Source organism: Dryas octopetala, chromosome 3 (assembly GCF_963921425.1).
Source record: "Dryas octopetala chromosome 3, drDryOcto1.1, whole genome shotgun sequence".
Taxonomy (NCBI): domain Eukaryota; kingdom Viridiplantae; phylum Streptophyta; class Magnoliopsida; order Rosales; family Rosaceae; genus Dryas; species Dryas octopetala.
Genome location: NC_141368.1, coordinates 2,949,837 through 2,968,932, shown reverse-complemented (window position 1 = coordinate 2,968,932; position 19,096 = coordinate 2,949,837). Strand labels below are relative to the sequence as shown.

General features: G+C 35.5%; 2 protein-coding genes, 1 long non-coding RNA gene and 1 pseudogene across 3 annotated transcripts; 2 read left to right on the top strand and 2 right to left on the bottom strand.

Annotated features, from left to right (window-relative positions):
- The first annotated feature begins 415 nt into the window (after positions 1–415).
- On the top strand, positions 416–2,194 carry LOC147289576 (uncharacterized). The gene is made up of 4 exons (XR_015121456.1): positions 416–610; positions 698–743; positions 1,197–1,268; positions 1,908–2,194. It is a non-coding gene; the product is annotated as an uncharacterized LOC147289576 (long non-coding RNA).
- Positions 2,195–9,551: 7,357 nt separating this feature from the next.
- Positions 9,552–10,154, top strand: LOC147289575 (pectinesterase inhibitor 4-like). Its single transcript, XM_086234853.1, has one exon. It carries the CDS (start codon positions 9,552–9,554, stop codon positions 10,152–10,154), a length of 603 nt encoding a protein of 200 aa, XP_086090979.1.
- A 6,245-nt stretch (positions 10,155–16,399) lies between these two features.
- On the bottom strand, positions 16,400–16,795 carry LOC147289574 (21 kDa protein pseudogene; annotated as a pseudogene).
- Positions 16,796–18,009: 1,214 nt separating this feature from the next.
- Positions 18,010–18,827, bottom strand: LOC147289573 (21 kDa protein-like). Its single transcript, XM_086237279.1, has one exon. It carries the CDS (start codon positions 18,734–18,736, stop codon positions 18,164–18,166), a length of 573 nt encoding a protein of 190 aa, XP_086093405.1. The 5' UTR covers positions 18,737–18,827; the 3' UTR covers positions 18,010–18,163.
- Between the last annotated feature and the right edge of the window lie 269 nt (positions 18,828–19,096).

The following is a 19,096-nucleotide window of genomic DNA, read 5'->3' as shown; positions in this document are numbered from 1 at the left end:
AATTTTTCTAAAGGGCAAATTGGTAATTTGACCTCATAGTTAATTAGTACTAGTCGATACGAGTCCGTAGTATTTTTCGGGGTATTTTTCTGAGTCCCGAGCTATTTTTAATTAATTTTTGAAGTTGGGGAATATAGGAAAAAGAAAATAAAATAGAAAATCACCAGATCGCGCCACGTGGCACGATCTGGAGCGTCCAACGATGCATGGCAGCAAGATCTGATGGCTGCATGTGCAGCCAAGTGTCAGGGCCTTCGCCACATGTCAATTTCTCATTGGTCAAAGTTATGACGGTTGACTTGAGTCAACCCAGTCAACTCGGATGAGTCAACCGAGTTGACTCACTCACCCTCCCTATAAATAGCAGCGCACCCCCCAGCTGATTTTCATCCCATTTCAGCCGCACGCTTCCCAAGAGAGAGCTTCTCTCTCCTCTCTCTCCTCCTTTCTCTCTCTTCTTCAATCTTGTTTTGAGTTTATCTTGAGTTTTGGAGCTCCGATCGACGATCCGATTTCGCCTACGCGATCGTGGCGACGAGCTCTTCAATTCTAGTAGTGTGAAGGCTATGTTTTGGTGAAGTTTTAAAAAAATCATTTCTGAGCTCCATAGGTAATTTCTTGATCCCTGTCGAATTTCTGCTAAAATTTTGTTAAATAAATCTCTTGTTAATTAGGCTATTTTAATCTTATTATTTAGCAAGTCTAGTAGTACCGAGACTCTGCTCGTGGGAAGTCTTCAACAGGTATACCCTTAACCCAGCTTATTTATTTTGCTGTTGTTTAAGTGGTGATTATAGACGAAACACCGTTTAACTGTTGTTATTAAATGAACTTAATAAATATTGAGGCCATATCAGTGGTAACCAAATAACGTGATGACTAAGGTCAGTCCATGAGCATACAAGCGTTGGGTACTGAGCCAGAGCTCCCTCAGTTTCCCCATGCACCGACCTGGTCACGTTGTAAGGTTCATATCTGATCAACCTCCTCGACAATAAATTAAAATAAACTTAGAAACCACACGGTCTGACATGACTGTCTGCCTCGGGGAGCAGGGTCATGCCGGATCAAGAATTTAGAGAAGCCTAGCAAGTTACGCTAGTGCCAAACCTCTAAATTTTACCTGGTCTTAACAGACAAGGTCGAGAGTACGTTTAGTACGTTCCTAATAGCTGTCGTCGGATTCGGATCTCCAGTTTCCCAACAGGTACAAGTGGGACCCAGACACAGGAAATGGATCAGGCAAGGGACACACTTTGGTAAAGCAGGTAGGGGGAAGGTACCATATCCCGGTTATTGGATTTCCTGCCTATTTTCGTACTATATGTATATGAAAATGTCTTTCACAGAGAATGTGCATGATTTTTGTATGGCATATTTGTGTGATTTTCTGTGTGATACCTTGGACGACCTGAGAGTAACGGGCACGTGTTGTGACCTTGGGTTTCGATCCCCTAAACCTCCGGAGGGGTAAGTACGGACTAGTTAGTCGAATGTCTTTCTGGGGAGGCTAACCAATGTGGTATTACCAGGTAAATGGATACTCTCACCACAGTATCGAGGTGGTGGTTGAATTTCCGATACTGGTGGTTGGCCTGTATGTGATCGGTCGCAGGTATGTTTCTGAACTATGTCACGTGACAGGAAGGATTTTCACTGAAAAAGATGTATGAGCATGCAAAGGCTTTACTCACTGATTATTGGCATAATTATCTTTATCATTACTGGCTTTGGTTACAATATTATTGATATTGATACCCTGTTTTTGGGTGTGCATTGCTTTTAAACTGTTTTCCTTGAAATCCTATATTTTCGAGTATTGTTTCAAACCTAACCAGGATTTTCCCTCGAGGGGAAGCGATGAACGTATGTGACGCTTACCCCCTACTGTACTCTTGTGAGTGCAGATAATCCAGTTGTTGGAAACCAAGATTGAGGTCGTGGGTGTGGCACTTGCAGCTTGTCAGTTTCAGTCTTGCTATCTGGTTTAGATCCTTTCTTTGGATCTGTGGTGGTGTTTCTCTTTCATCCTCGTAGGTGGCATATCCCAATGGCTATCCATGAGTCCAATTTGTTGCACCACTTTGTTGAAGACTGAATCACTCTGGCGTGGGTTGGACTATCCTGACATATCTGTTTATCTACTGTTTTATTATGTAGCATTAGGGTTAGTGTACTTGAAACACATAACCCTCACGGGTTGGTACTCTTTACTATTATTTATAATATGATGCATTTTCAGTAATTTCTTCCGTTGTATTTTTACTACTCTGATCCAACCCGGGTTTTTCAATAAAAAGGGCTTAACTCGTTTTAAAGAGCTTGGGAATATAATACTCGGGGTAAAGGGTATTATAGTCTCAGGATCTTTAAGACGGGTGCCGCTGTGGTGTTCCCAGTTTCGGGGCGTCACACTCACTCAAGGAGTAAAATTTCGGTTTCGATGAAATTTTCGATGGAAATTTCGATGGAAATTTTCGCGGAAATTTCGATTAAAATTTCGATTTCGACAAAATTAGACAAAAATGACGAAAATTACTATTAAAATACGAAAATTTTGAATGAAACTTGACTGTATGTTTATTTAACATATTATTTACTATATTAATAAAAAACATTGAAGAAATCAAATTATATAGTAAGTTTCATGTGATATAAAATGAATATAATGCGCGCTGGAAATAAATATTGTTAAAAAAATATAAGTCACTAATTAATAATTATATAAATAACACCTCAGATGGGCCATAATAGCAGTACCACTCAATCTCCAAAGTTTTATATGCAAAATAAAAGCCGATACCAAAATATTATAATTTATAACATAGATACATTCATACACTTAATTTTGATTCATATATTCACTGCACGTATGATGTATATGAGTATATCATGTATCATTAGTAATTGTTAGTTTGTTACACACTTACACATATATTATATATATAGCCATATATAACTGAGTACTGAGTTACTGACATCAAAATAGAATATAAAGAAATATATAATTAATAAGTATAATTGTATAAACAATTCTTGACAAAAAAAAAAAAAGTAGAAACAATCAAACAATTAAAAGTGTGTTCTTAGATTGACTGATCACCTTATTGTATAAAGTGATACTCAAGACCTCATTTAAGTGATGCATGTTGTTTGTGTTTTCGGTGGAGTACTAGTAAAGTAGTAAGTAGAACTTTTATATTTTTTAAATTATTTTAAAAATTATGAACATGGTTGTACAGTTGTGAGTTGTGTACATTTGTAAAAGGCATATACCATTGTACCAACATCAAGTCAAATGGATATTAATGGCAACAGTTGTGTAGATTATTAAAGCATTTATGTTAAAAGGCTTACACTTTCTAAAACATAATTAAAAAATTAAAATGTGTGAAAAAAAATCAAAAATAAATCAAGTCGGCCATAATTCCATTTCGAGCTAGATAAAAAAAAATTCAATTTTCAGAAGAATGATTTTTTTTTATATTTGGCAAATATCCAATATGCAAAGTTAAAAAAGTCATATTAGATATTTTGTTTATAAGAATATATTAGATTTTAGACTTGGTTGCAGACAAGGAGTAAAATTTCGGTTTCGAGGAAATTTTCGATGGAAATTTCGACGGAAATTTTCGTGGAAATTTCGATTAAAATTTCGATTTCGACAAAATTAGATAAAAACGACGGAAATTGCTATCAAAATACGGAAATTTTGAATGAAACTTGACCATATGCTTATTTAACATAATATCTACTATATTGATAAAAAACATTGAAGAAACCAAATTATATAGTAAGTTTTATGTAATATAAGATGAATATAATGCGCGCTGGTAGTAAATACTGTTAAAAAAATGGGTCACTAATTAATAATTATATAAATAACACCTCAAATTTATTTATATTACAATTTTAGATCATGAATTAAATAAGTATTCAATACCACATAGAGTTTCTAGCAGGTTCAAAATTTTCGCTGTCTTCAGTATCATCATATCCAGAGTAGGTGAATTGCGAAGAATAATCACCCCAAGATACATCTCCAGCATAACTTTGCATATAATTCCCAACATGCCAACCGTATGGATCAGGAGGTGGTATTTGTGGTGGGATTTGCCCATAGCCATACTCATTTGAAGAGCTACTGCCAGACTCACCTAAGTAAAAGGGATATGGTGGGTAGACTATTGGAGGGTTTTGCCCATAATTGTAATTATCATCTGCTACCCCCATAGAACCAAAAGTGGTGGATAACGAATCCTCTTCTTCTGGTATCATACCCACATTACCTCTTTTCCTGCGATTGTAGTCCTTTCCAATGGTACCAATTCCCCGTCCTGCACGCCTACTCCCATGATCCTCATCTTGTGTTGCATGGGTGTAGTTTTCTTCGCCAGTAAATCGAATGATATCGTATTGATCATCTCCAGTGTTATCTTCATTTCTACCACCACCACCACCCTCACCACCACCTCTACTTCCACTGTTGGTAGGTGTGTCTGATCCTGTGTTAGAGTTGCCTGATCGAGAAGGATTAGTGGGAACATTTTAAATACTCAACATAAATAATCAAAACTGCAAATTGAATTCAATACTCAACATACACGTATCCAACTAACTGAGTTTAGATTTGTATCTTACAATTATTTAAAATGTTTCTCCTGTTCCTTTGTGTAGGCCAGTGTAGTTATTGTAAATTTGTAATTATGATCTGCTCATCTGCCACAATATTGCAGTAGATCCACATCCACTCTTGTGTGGCTTTGGCTTGGATATATGATCTACTTTCTTCAATTTATATTTTTAGTTGTTCAATTCATCACAAACATAAAAATACATGAAGTATTAAGTATTAACATATTGCTTCTTTATATGAATTATGAAGAAAATTTAATAATACAAAAATGTACAGAAAGATTAAATTTAATAGTACAATACTACAATGTACAAACAAAATGGTAAAGATAGAAATATAGAATATAATCCATTATCCATCTCATATTTATTGCAACTTTGCAAGCAGTAGGCTAGTAGCAGACTAGCAGTACACCAATACTAGCAGGCATATATATATTATAATATTAATATATACTAATATAGTAATATCCATATTGCAGACTTGCAGACTAATGGAAGTTGCAGTAGCCAGTATCTTACATATATAATATATTATATATATACTGATACAAGATGTCAAGATCATTATAGATCAATAGATGTATACTACAAACCTTGCAGGGGTCTCGCGCCGAGGAAGAAAGTTACAGAGAAGGAGTTGCAACTTGCAAGCGGAGAAAAGAGAGAGAGTCACGCCGGAGATGGAGTCGCAGGCGAAGAAGAGAGAGTGAAGAGAGAGAGAGTCTCGCCAGTGATGAGGTAAGGGGAGAGAGATCTTTGGCAGGGGAGAAGACAGAGAGAAAAACTGAAGAAAGATAGATCTAAGTGTGTGGTTGAAAAAGAGAGATCCGAGTGAAAAAGGAGAATACAGCCGTACAGCAAAATTTCGTTTAAATTTCGACGAAATTTCACAGGAATACACTTGAAGGGGGATCGAAATTTTGACCGAAATTTCGGCAAAAAATTATCGAAAATTAAGGGTTATGTGATAAAATTTCGGGATCCCAAAAAAACAAAAATTTCGCCGAAATTTCGCCGAAATTTTCGAAATTTCACTCCTTGGTTGCAGACTTGCAGTCTTGCAGACTTCAAAAAGTCATATTAGATATTTGTTTATATGTGGTTTCACTCAGGCCACGATTTCTCTTTCACGCAAGTACTGCTACAATGCTACTAACAAGTGGAGGTTGCAGACTTGCAGCCTAGCTTGCAGGGAAGGGGGTCACGATGGGGGAGGATGCAGGGGGTCACGCTGGAGGCCACGATGGGGGAGGAGGCAGGGGGTCACGCCGGAAGCCGGAGGCAACTGGGTGCGCACAGGTTCTGTTGCAGGGGGAGAAGAGAGAGAGAGATGACAGAGAACTAGAAAAGAGAGAAAGAAAGGTGTTGCGCAGGGGAAGAAGACAGAGAAGAGAGATAGAGAGAGATCTGAGAGATGAAAATGGAAGGAAATGGGCTGATCAGATGCAGATCTGAGTTCAAATTTCGACGAAATTTCGCCAAATTTCGTCGAAATTTAGGCGAAATTTCGCTGATAGTTCACAAAAATAAACGTGAGGCTGCTTCGAAATTTCGGCCGAAATTTTACCGAAATTTCGCCGAAAAATTAACGAAAATTAATGGATATGGTATAATATTTCAGAACCCCCAAAAAACGAAAATTTCGGCGAAATTTTGCCGAAATTTTCGAAATTTCACTCCCTGGCCTCACTGACAGCCAACTGCACATTAGTTTTTTTTCTTGTTTTTTTTTTTTATATCTTGATTAACTTAACCATAAATATATTTCAGTTTTTTATAATCTGATAACATGAATATGAGTTGTAATAAAATGAATATAAATTTATATATATATTAATTAATTTTTTTTGGTAACTTCTATAATTTCCTTTATATTTTAATTAGGCTTATTCGTAAAAATATCCCTTGAAAATATCTTTCATTCTCACTTTGCCCCCCGAACTTTACAAACCTCATATTTCGTCAAATCCGTCAATGTCTCGGTTAAAAAATCTAACTTGTCGCTTACGTGGATGAGTGACACATCAACTTTTTTGACGGAATCATTGACGGACTTGAAGAAATATAACTTTTGAAAAGATTTGTAAAGTTCGAGAGACAAAGTGAGAAAATTAAATTTTAAGGAAGCAAAATGAGAATGAAAGATACTCAAGGGGCAGTTTCGTGAATAAGTCTTCTAATTAACATGAACTTTTGTTAATAGGAATATATTATTTTTCTCATAACATAAGGAATTTGTTTATAAATTGAAAGTAAAAAGAAAAACAAAATTATATTTGACTTTTTTTAGCTTGGTGGATACTTTTTAAGTAATCTTTTAAAATATTATGATTTTTTAATTATTTTTTCTTGTAAAGTTATATGTATTTATATAAGGGCCTCATTTAAATTTCTATTGCCGCCCTGGATAGAAGTATTGAATAAATGGCAAAAAACGATATACAAGGTCTAGGACCATTCTCCACCAACAAGAGGTACATCAGAAATAACAGAAATAGACGCAAAATTAGACGACTGCACGACTGCACGTCATTATCTTACTCGTAATAGTTGTTGCGATGGAGCACTAGGCACCAACAAAAACGAAATCCATAATTCCATATACGACGTCATTGGGCCGAGCCTCATCGAATACAAAAGTCAAAGTTCAAATTCTATTTTCTGAATAAACAAATCACACCTATATATTACATTTTAAAAAATGCTTGTCTCATTTTGGGGTAGGAGGAGTCCCTCAGTCCGAGCCATAAAAACTCACTGTTCGGCTATGCCGATATAAGATCGAAATCGTTTATTTTTTAGATTACTTATTCAAGATCATCTCTGTAAAAAATTAACTCAATCAAAAATCATTTGATCATATAATTGTTAACGAATAAATTGACAGTTTATATTTAAAAAGTAATTTTTTCACCAAACCATCAATTTATTTCATTTATTTGATAATAGTTATATGACTAAACGATTACGATAAGGACCGAAGAACTCCTCCTACCCCGAATTGAGGCAATCATTGTCCTTACATTTTTCAAACTCGGAAACCCAGTAAGTTAGTACTTGATATAAACATCAATCGTACCTAATTTTAGGTACGAATGTTGAATACAAAAAGTATGAATTTTTTTTTATTTGATAAAAAAAAAAAAGTATGAATGTTAAAAACCAATGACCAATGTACGAATGTTCAATACTCAATTCTAAAATTTTTGGAATTTTTTTGTTTGACACAGTACACTATATGACATGTACTATATATATTTTTTAATGCTTTGAGAAATTAAATTTTAAAGAAGACACTTTTTTCTTTTTTAATCTTTGCATTATATTATACGTTTAAAAAGTTTAAAGAAAAAACATTTTTAAAAAAATCAAGAAAAAAACATAAATCCTTGCTTCCTTCCATAAATTATGGGATGTTAACTTAATGGGTACACCATGTACACGTCTTGATCACCTGCACCACGAAATCGACGATTTATACCAACTATTTTCCTTTAATTCCCCGCTTTGTTGCTGATTATAAATAACGCAACACAGGGAATCACAACCAATGGTTCGCTGACGCCCGACGTGGCCAATGATTAGTGGCCAAGGCATGCGGCTGCAGTAGCGTTGAAGTTGGCATGCCGTAGAGGATTACATCTAGACCACATCCACAACTCCGATCAACCGTCCACGAACAGCGCCTGTGGTCCTGCAGCGTTTCACGCTGCACTACAGTGCATGGTCACATGTGCTATGCCCGCACGTTCTTATTGGTTCTTGACTTTTTATGTGCCACGTGTCTACAGATCATAGGTTAGGCGCAAAACGTACCGTTGGCCCATGCCGCCGTATTTCTTCGGTGTTCGCTATACGGCTTATACCTCACGCGCAAGCGCGTCTATACTCAGTTCCAGTGGAAGATTGATGAGCCGGCACACATATTTTGTGAATCGTGATCGATGAGGTATAAATCGTGAAATATACCTAAGTTAATTAAAATAATTTTCTCTCAAAATTTCAAGTTTTTTTCATTTTATTCTCTTTTATGATATTCACTCTTAGTCACATACCTATATGCAGAATATGACTACTCCATCAACACTCCAAGTAGCTCAAACAAAATACCTACTCGACATCCCAATTTCCAAGCACTTCTTTGATGGTTGAACTAATTTTTAGCATCAACAATACTAATTAATTAATAAAGGTTTTTACAGTGTGTAAACTTAAGACTTGTTTTCAGAAAAAAAAAAAAAAAGGAAAAATCTTAATTGTTTTAAATGTAGCCTCAAATTCACAATAGTTGAGTATTTTTACGTGCAGCATAGTGGGAATGGAGAATGGGATCGTGTTCCATTAATTCAAAAGCCATGGAATTAAAGTATATATGTTTCACCAAAATGACCATCCCTTCAAAAACAGGTCTTGTGCTCCTTGAAATCTCCTCCATTCATCAACATTACTTCATAATTACCATTCCCCAAGATGTTCTCTACATTATTAATGCTAAAAACAATGTTTAGGGAGAATATTTTCTGATAATTTTATTCATCTCCAGTCGGAGGTATTTATAGTATTTACAAGAGGTATACAAATGGTAAGAATACAAAGTCAGCTCTCCATCAACCTCCTATTAATTACAAATTCAAATCCCATGAATTCCTCACAATTGATTACATAACTAACTATCAGTTGACTCATGCCAACAATTAACGTGCTTTTAATTAATTTCATTTTTAAGTGGTTGGGTCTAGTGCAAGATTAGCAATGTGGCATCTCATCTCTTGCCAATAGTTTATTGAAATTACTAATATATTTGGGAGTTCCATAGTCACCTGAGAGAGTGGCCTATAAATTGGTATTGGTATCCTCACCAAACACACACACACACAAACACACACAAACCCATCAATCCAAGAAAACTAAAAATGGGATCAGCTCAAACTTTGACAACAACAATGTTTGTTGTCTCTCTTCTTCTTGTATTGATCACAAACATTGACACAAGCTCAGTAACTTCTTCTTCGACCCAAACCTACAAAACCTACGTGAAAACTGCGTGCAATTCAACCACATACCCAAGCATCTGCTACAAGTCCCTCTCCTCCTACGCGTCCACCATCAAAACAAACCCGAAGAGGCTCTGCACCGTCGCCCTCTCCGTCACACTAAAAGCTGCGCGCACTGCATCTTCCACGGTGTCGAAGCTGTTGAAGCAGTCGGGCCTCACGAAAAGCGAGACAGCCGTCATCAAGGACTGCGTGGAAACGATCAAGGACTCCATCGACGAGTTGAAGCAGTCGGTGAGCGCCATGAGCCATCTCAACGGCACGGCTTCCGACGTCCAGTTTCAGTTGGACGATATAAAGACTTGGGTCAGTGCTGCCATAACGGACGATGATACTTGTACCAACGGCCTCCAAGAGCAAAAGGTAAGCGCCGCGGTCAAGGCTGCCATCAACAAGAGTATTCTCACTGTTGCTAGGTTGGCTAGCAATGCCCTCTCTCTCGTCAACACCCTCGTTTACTAGTGCAATTCTTAATTAATGTTTTTTTTTTCTTTTCTTTTCTGCTATTTTAATGTAATTAAAAGTTGTTTCAACTTTCAAATGGTTTGCTGTAATTGGAAGATTACTGAGCTGCATGGCCGGTTTGAGGCTTTGAGCTCATCTTTATTTAATTTCACTACTTTTTGAGCAATTAGTTTTGAAATTTTTTTTAATGGAACAGTCATATATATATATATATATCAAATATAGGGTACAATGGACATCTATAATGATATAGTGATATGTATTCTTAATTCAAATAAAGTTTATATGAGGGCCCTTCTAATAAGGGATCCCTCATTTAGTGTTAAATGAGGGATCATCTTATGGGGCCCACACGAGTCGTTTTGTGTTAATCCAAACCGTTCATTTTTTATATCTCCATTGATAGATCATCCCTGCAAAAAATCAGCCAAATCGGAAATCGTTTACCCGTTCGATTAAGCGATCAAAGTTTAGATGTTTATAGACGAATTTGTTGTTCGTCCATTTGTTTTAAACTTTAACCGCTTAAACGAATGGGTAAACGATTTCCGATTTGATTGATTTTTTGCAGGGATGATCTATCAATGGAGATGTATAAAATGGACGGTTCGGATTAACATAAAACGACCCGTGTGGGCCACACAAGGTGATCCCTCATTTAACACTAAATGAGAGATCCCTTATTGGAAGGGCCCTCAAGTTTATATAATACCGAGTGGTTGTAATTAATCAGACCATCTCATTCAACACTGTTTTTTAAGTTTTTCGTATGTCCTTGTAATACATCTAACAGTGCTTATAACCACTTCAACATTGATTTTGTAGGTCTTTTAACATTTTACGTGAATTCTAGCTATATATATATATATATAAAGAGCTTCTCATGTACATATATATGCATGTGTGTTCCCAAAGAAATTAAAAATAGGAGCTTCACGTTCCCATGATCTGATGATCCCGGCCATGTGAGTTTCACAATGTATGAATGGATTACAAAATCTGTTTATTATAATCCAACCCCGAATCTCTCAATGTTTTTAAAAGTGTTGTGAGTGCAAAAAACAGTATCAAAGTGTTTGGTAAATGTTAATATAAAAATAATGTGACTGTGTATAATTACTAAAATGGACATGATGCTGAAAGTGCATTTCACTTATTTGTTTGGTAAAAATAATATGTTTTTTTACTTGTTTTTAAAATTTTTGACTACAAATTTTTATTAGCATTAATTTTTCTAAGAACAACATTATTAAATAAGTATGTCTATTATTTTTTTAGGTATATTATAATTTTAATCCTATAAATAAAATATCATAATTAATTATCACAATATAAAATATAACTAACAATGGACATATTTTTTAATGTAAAATAAACAAATAAAAATCATGGAAATCAACGAGGGTATTATGGGTAAAATAAAACATTCATTGTTGCTGTGAGTCACTGTAGCTTTCAAAATCACCTAGAAACCTGCTTTCTGTTTTTGTTGTGAGGAGTGGAGAATTGTGGAGAAAAGAAGTTTTTTTATTTTTTTACCAAACACCAAAACTGCTGTAAGTGATTGAGAATTGCCATCTACAGCAGCTTTTGGGTCCTCCACCGCAATCTCAAACGGGGCCTAAATGGTTGTAACAAACACATAATTAATTAGACCATCTCATTCAACACTGTTTTTTAAGTTTTTCGTATATCCTTGTAGTACATCTAACATTGCTTATAACCACTTGAACTTTGATTTTGTAGGTCTTTTAACATTTTACTTGAATTCTAGCTATATATATAGGCTTAATTATCGATTTACCACCCAAAACTGTAACTCATTCCCACTTTACCACATGAAAGTTTTTTTGTCCCAGATTACCACCTGTAACTTACATCCATGTCCCATTTTACCTTGTTCCGTCAACAATTCCGTTAATGCTGACGATCTGGCCGTTAATGCTGACGTGGCGCGCTAGATGTGCGCCACGTGTCACATCTTTTTTTTTTATTTTTTCGCATTTTTTTATTTTTTTTTTTTTATAAACTTTGAAAATTCATTAAAAATAGCTCCGAACTCAGAAAAATACACGAAAAATTCCTACGGACTCGTCTTGACTAGCACTAATTTTCTATAAGGTTAAATTACCAATTTGCCCTCTAAAAATTTTCAAAAAAATTAGAAAGTCCAAATTTATTTCTAAAAAATTAAAATAAATTTTCCTCTATTAAATAAATTCTAGAAAAAATTCTAGAATTTTCGTAAACTCTTGGACAAATTCTCAAAAATATTTTGAAAAATTACCAAAAGCTTGTTTTAGAGAATTATTTCGAGACTTTACAGAAATTTTAGAATTTTTCTAGAATTTATTTTATAGGGAATTTTATTTTTCTGTAAGACCGAGAGGTCTTTTGGGTAGCAAGTGTTCACGAGAAAGGTAATGTTAGTTTTTAGAAGACTAACGGTGCAGACCTCATATTTTTTGGAGTTCGGGAGATTATTCTATGAATTTTCAAAGAGTCTAGAGTATTTTAATTTTCTAGAAATAAATTTGGACTTTTCAAATTTTTTGGAAATTTTTAGAGGGAAAATTGGCATTTTGACCCCATAGTAAATTAGTACTAGTTAAGACAAGTTGGTAGGAATTTTCCGTGTATTTTTCTAAGTTCGGAGCTATTTTTAATTAATTTTCAAAGTTTATAAAAATAGAAAAATCAAAAAATACAAAAAAGATGTGACACGTGGCGCACATCCAGCGCGCCACGTTAGCATTAACGGAATTGTTGACGGAACAAGGTAAAATGGGACACGGATGTAAGTTACAGGTGGTAATCTGGGACAAAAAAACTTTCAGGTGGTAAAGTGGGAATGAGTTACAATTTTGGGTGGTAAATCGATAATTAAGCCATATATATATTAAGAGCTTCTCATGTACATATATATGCATGTGTGTTCCCAAAGAAATTAAAAATAGGAGCTTCACGTTCCCATGATCTGATGATCCCGGCCATGTGAGTTTCACAATGCATGTATGAATGGATTACAAAATCTGTTTATTATAATCCAACCCCGAATCTCTCAATGTGAATTGCTAGCTAGCTCCTACATATTAATGGCAAATCATTACCCAATTTGATTTGCCAAACACCATGAAATCAATAAAGTCAAAGATGCACGACATGTAACACATGCTAAGACAGGTCTGAGCTAGTGACCAATTTTTGTGGGGGTGATATCACAAATGATCATGTGATATCAAATTAAATGTACGTAAATATAGTTATATGCATGGTTTGTTAATAAGAGTTTGTATAATAATGACTAGCAAAATACAAAAATGATATTAATTAAGTACGTACAACTGTACTAAACACGCTGACACACTGAGGTCTAGAAGCCTACAGCATGATTTATATAAAGAAGTTGGTATAAAAAAAATTTCAAGAAAGAAAGTGCATAAAACAAATTCTTATGCATTATAATTCTTGGCAAAAACATGTGCTCCAAATTTAATCATATATAATTAAAAATCAACCCTACCAAAAAGTCATCTTACAATTTTAATCCCATGCATCTAATATTATTTCATCCATAAAGTTACGGGAAGAAATTAATTTATTCTCTTCTGTTAATTAATTTGTTAGTAAATATTTTAATTCAATGGAATCTGCAGTTTCCCCACATGACATCTGGTATGTCATGTATATATTGCAGATAGGAAAATGCTGGCCAAAGGAAAAAGGCCCCTCAATATTAATTTCCATATATATGATCGATTATTTGACCAAGCTAGATTTCTATATGTATTTCCAAACACAAGTGTTGTACGTCAATTCGTCTATGCCAATAGATTAGAATAAAATGAAGAAATACCCCATTTTAGATTATAATAAAAAGTGATGGTATGGATATGCTTTGCATTAATTCAGGCATGGGAGTGGGGGATGATCACATGGAGTAGAAAATATGATTGGGGATGGTCTAATGATCGATTTCAAGTCACTTCAAACTTGTTTTCTTAATTAGATTATTAGAAATTAGAAGAATCCCTAGTAATTAATTAGAGTCTCTAATATGAAAATGAAAGGAATGGATCAAAACTTTTTGATAATAAGACTGCTTTCAAGAACGGTATGTGTGCCAGTGCCGGCCAGTGCCCGGCCATTCCTGCATAGTAAGAGCCAAATAGGACACCAATCTTATCCTTTTGAATATTCTTTCATTGTGTGACGTCATAATTGAGCAGCAGTACAAATAATACAGTAGTGTCCATTTGTGGCTGTGTCCTAACAAATGTCATCATAAGTGATCGGTGCCCATACTATTGCAGACGTATATAAACTAAAAGAAATGAATATTGAATTCTTCGTTTCTTTTAGGTTTAATTCAAGAGATGCTGTTGTGGTAGCATCACATATAAATACAAGAGAGAGTTTACTTGAATATGTTGCGAGTCAAAGACTTGAAAATGTCCCTTCACAGTTTAATTCACACATAAGAAGATCTTGGAGGACTACTAAAGCCATTGTATATAAGCCCAGCAAAATTCAGAAATGACAGATTTCTTTTTTATTTAATTGAAAACATAGTTCATGAGATTATTTTAAAATGGGTCTTAAAGGTGTATGGTCTTCTTGTCAAAATAAACAAATTTTTTATAAAAAGAAAAAAGAAAAAAAGAGAGTGTAAAGGGTACTGTTGATGCATGAAGCCATGGACACAAAAGCAAGCTGAAAGCTCCTAAAACATTGTGTGGGCCCAATGCATGCCCACATCGCTTGGAACCAATATGTTACAGACCAGAATTCCATGGGTCTACACTATACAGTATAGTTCAATTTGGGCCGAGTTGGAGCTCTCTATATATGGATGATAGATCAGAAGGAAAATATTAAGGAGTTCTAAAGAATAGGGATCTTCAATCCTGCCTAAAACTGTCCAACAAATTTGAAATCTCATAAAATTAATCACTTAAAATATAACCGGAAAATGCTATTTGTACCCATATTTTCTCACAATTTATTTTCCCAACCTATATAGTACATGATAGAAACACTATATTATTATATTAAACAAGCAAATAATATTATAAAATAAATATAAAAATGTCATGTCATAATGTGATATAAGTTGAGAAAAAACAAAAGTTGGGTTTGATAGCATTATCTAAACTCAACTCTATCTCTAAACATTCTTCACTTTTGAGAAATCGCAAATTTCCCCCAACTCCATGTTTGGACTTGAAAATATTAAAATTTGAGTTTTTCACTTAAATATATAATGTGAAGGAAAATGAGGTAACGGTTGGGTTGGTTTCATACCATTTAATAAGGACATTTTTTTTATTTGATTTTTGATTACTCCATCATAATTAATTTTTTCATTTTGTGATCTCATATTTTGAAAGAAAGAAAAAATGAAATATTTTATAATACAGCTACTCCATGTCATGCATATATTTTTAACATTTGAATTTCAACAATTCACCTCTTTCCCTCTACGATGTAGGTTTTTCATCATTATTAAATTGTAAATGTATAACATCAATGACTGTATTATAGAAAGTTTCAGAAAATATAAGATGGATGAAAAACATCCAATTAGTATTCGTACGGATAAGTCATAAGTGTAAGAAATTATTTAAAAAGCCGAAAGATTGGATAAAGACGGAAAGGTTTATTTTAAAACAAAAAAAGGCGGAAAGATGGGGCAGTTTTGTGGACAAATGCATGGTTTAGTCAGTGGTGTGCATGGACTATGGAGTAACATAAATTGTGGCAGTTTTGGTTCACGTGGTCTTCAAGACCCAAAGGCAAGTAGGCAACCCCTAGGCATTAGCTGAGACTGCCCCACCCTCACTTGCGGTATTCCCCCTCTCACGTGCTGGTCACCATCACACGTGAGTCCCCACAAATGGTCCTCGGTCCTCTTTGTCTGCTTCAAGCCTACCCTCCAGGCCTCTACCTTTTAACTTTTACACACACTCCAATTTCTCTTCTCCTACTCTAGTCACTAGTCAGTACTCTGTAGTCTGTACTCATCTATAAATATATTATATAGTAATAATTCATATATCATTGTTTTGCATCACTATCATAAGCTCGAAATTGTTGCAATTTACCAAAAATCAAAATGTTTGGTTGTGTGGGATGGACCTATGGAATGGATGCCCTCATGCCCATCACATCAATTGAGATTTTGTCCCTTAAGAATCTATAATTAAGCTCATTTATTCCCTTCAATCAAGGATCCCATTGATCTATGCCTTAAGGCCCTTGGATTGACCCAAGTGCTTGAGCTCTTGAACCGAGTTGCTGAGCCGGTCCACACTGTCTCTAATCTGGTCCAAGCAGTCCTTGATAGCTGCAGACTCCCTAGATTTGAGTCCCTTGAATTTGGCCAACTTGGTCACAAAGTCCTTGGCCCTCTGAGCCCTGGTTAGGCTCACGGACAAGGCTGCCTGGGCCAATTGCTGAGGGCTATGTTGGATGGTGCTGGCATAGGAAGAGAGGGATTGGACACAGACTTGTGGGTATATGGTGGCACTGCACGAGGTCTTAATGAAATTTGTGGCACTGGGTGTGGATGCAGAGTTGGCTGAGCCAGCAATGTACAAAATGGCAACTAGTAGAAAAAGAACAGAGGGTCCAGCCATTGCAGAAAGCTTCAAAATTGGACTGGAATTCAAGGGTGAGATGGGACTATACATTGGAAGGTTGAGATTTGAGAGTGAGGCTTCTACTGAGGAGCTCTCTATATTTATAGAGGAGTATGATTTCGTGTTGCGGGTTTATAGGCTAATCTTGCAAATCTTGACGACTAAAATCTTTGTGAACTTCATGGAAACTTGAAAACTTGGGCACGTGATGCTCTATTTTTCAAATTTATTAATGTAGTAAAAAATTACCTAACATTAATTGCCACCGACTTTACTCGGTTCCAATTTTTTATGGGTGCAAAATCAGTAGCTATGCTAGTTATGTGGGATCCACATTTTAGGAGGGTGTTGTTAATTGAGGACAAAGTTTCAAGGAAATTAATGATTCCCATCGTGTGTTATACAAATCTTAATAAGAATCGTGGATTATGGAATAGAGTTGTTTGCAATTCCTTTAATTATGTAACATGATTTAGGGACATTGTCACTGGGTGGACTCACGACTTTAGAAGAGAGACCTTGTGATTATGAGTGAAATCTTGGACTTTCTAGTTTCTACAACACCAATATGCAAGCATTCAATTTGAGAAGGATTGACTGTAATTTTTAGATTGTACAATTGGTATTGTTTAAAGTCGTATCTTACAAAATTAATTTGAATAAATAAAATATTATCACATTATTTAATAAACAAAATTTAATAAATAATGTTGGTAAGTGTAGCAGTGCCACATCAATAATCAATTCAACGGACAAGAATTGGGATTAAATTAATTGATCGAATTGAAAGTCCTTTGTAAGTAGGTATGTTCCTTCCTTCTTGACTTTCATAATGAAAACTGGAGCTTATCTGGGAAAGTAATGTGAAGTGAAGGGCCAAAAGATCAAGTGCATGTAGATAAGTAGAAATGGCGTAGAAGAAGAGTAAAAGATAACCAAACAAGAAAACAATCCAAAAGATACGCTGGAAATTGTTGCAATTTTACCAAAAAATTAACAAAAAAGTTTGGTTGTATGGAATGGACCTATCGATGCCCATCACACCAATTGAGTTTTTGTCCCTTAAAAATATATAATTAAGCCCAATTATCCCTTCAATCAAGGATCTCATTGATCTAAAGTCTAAACCTTTAACCAATTAAATCCAAAAACTGTTTTAAGCTCCAAACATGAATAGCTAGCTTCAAAGAGGCATTCAAAACACTTTAACATATTAAAGTCTGCATGATGCATATTCTATATCTTTTATTTATAAGACACTGACTTAAATATTATACATCCAAACCAAACCACATCAACATATATAGTTCTCAAAAAAAAAAAGGCAAAACTAAACTCAACATCAGACTCTGCACCAGTGGCTGATTAGTGTTTGGCAGCAAACTGATTACACAAAGCCAGAGCATTACTAGTAACTTGTGCAACATTAAGCACGTGTGCTCTAATTGAGGCCTTCATTTTGCCATTCAAGGCCTTCCCAGAGAACCCATCAAGACAAGTGTTATCATCTGTCAAAGCAGCACTGACCCAAGTCTCCACATTGCTCATATGCCACAAGAAATCCCGACCCTTGGATGAACCCATGTTCTTCAGCTCCTGAACGGATTTGCTGAGGCGGTCCACACTGTCACTCATCTCTTCCAGGCAGTCCTTGATGGCTTCATACTCTCTGGATTTGAGTCCCTTGAATTTGGCACACTTGGTCACAAAGGCCTTGGCGTTCTGAGCCCTGGTCAGGCTCACAGACAAGGCTGTCTGGGCCAACTGGCGAGGGCTTTGTTGGATTGAAGTGGCATAGGAAGAGAGGGATTCGATACAGACTTGTGGGTATTTGGTGGCACTGCATGAGGTCTTGATGAAATCTGAGGCTGCAGAGTTGGCTGTGCCAGCAATGTAAAAAAGGGCAAGCAGTAGACAAAGAACAGAGGCTCTAGCCATTGCAGAGCAGAAAATGCTTCAAATTTGAACTGGGATTGGAGTTTGGACTATTGGAAGGTTGAGATTTGAGAATGAGAGTGGTACTGAAGGGCTCTCTGACTCTCTGTATTTATAGAGGAGTAATGCACACAGTAGTAAAGCAATTTGGCGTATTGGGTTATTTTTAATTTATATTTCTTTTCATGGCGTCTTAGAATTGGGAAAGGGCAAAAAAAGGACGGTGCACCCATGAAGCCAAAAGTTAAAGGGACTGATTTGCAAAAATAGATTAAATAAAGGGAAACTGAAATGAAATCTCTGTCAACTTCATGAAACTTGGGCACATGATGCTCTCTGTATTTTTCAACTTTTTTATTGTTG

What these genes read in the sequence shown, in the direction of transcription:
- LOC147289575 (XM_086234853.1), top strand. Translation starts at nt 9,552, where the DNA reads ATGGGATCAGCTCAAACTTTGACAACAACAATGTTTGTTGTCTCTCTT.
- LOC147289573 (XM_086237279.1), bottom strand. Translation starts at nt 18,736, where the DNA reads ATGGCTAGAGCCTCTGTTCTTTGTCTACTGCTTGCCCTTTTTTACATT.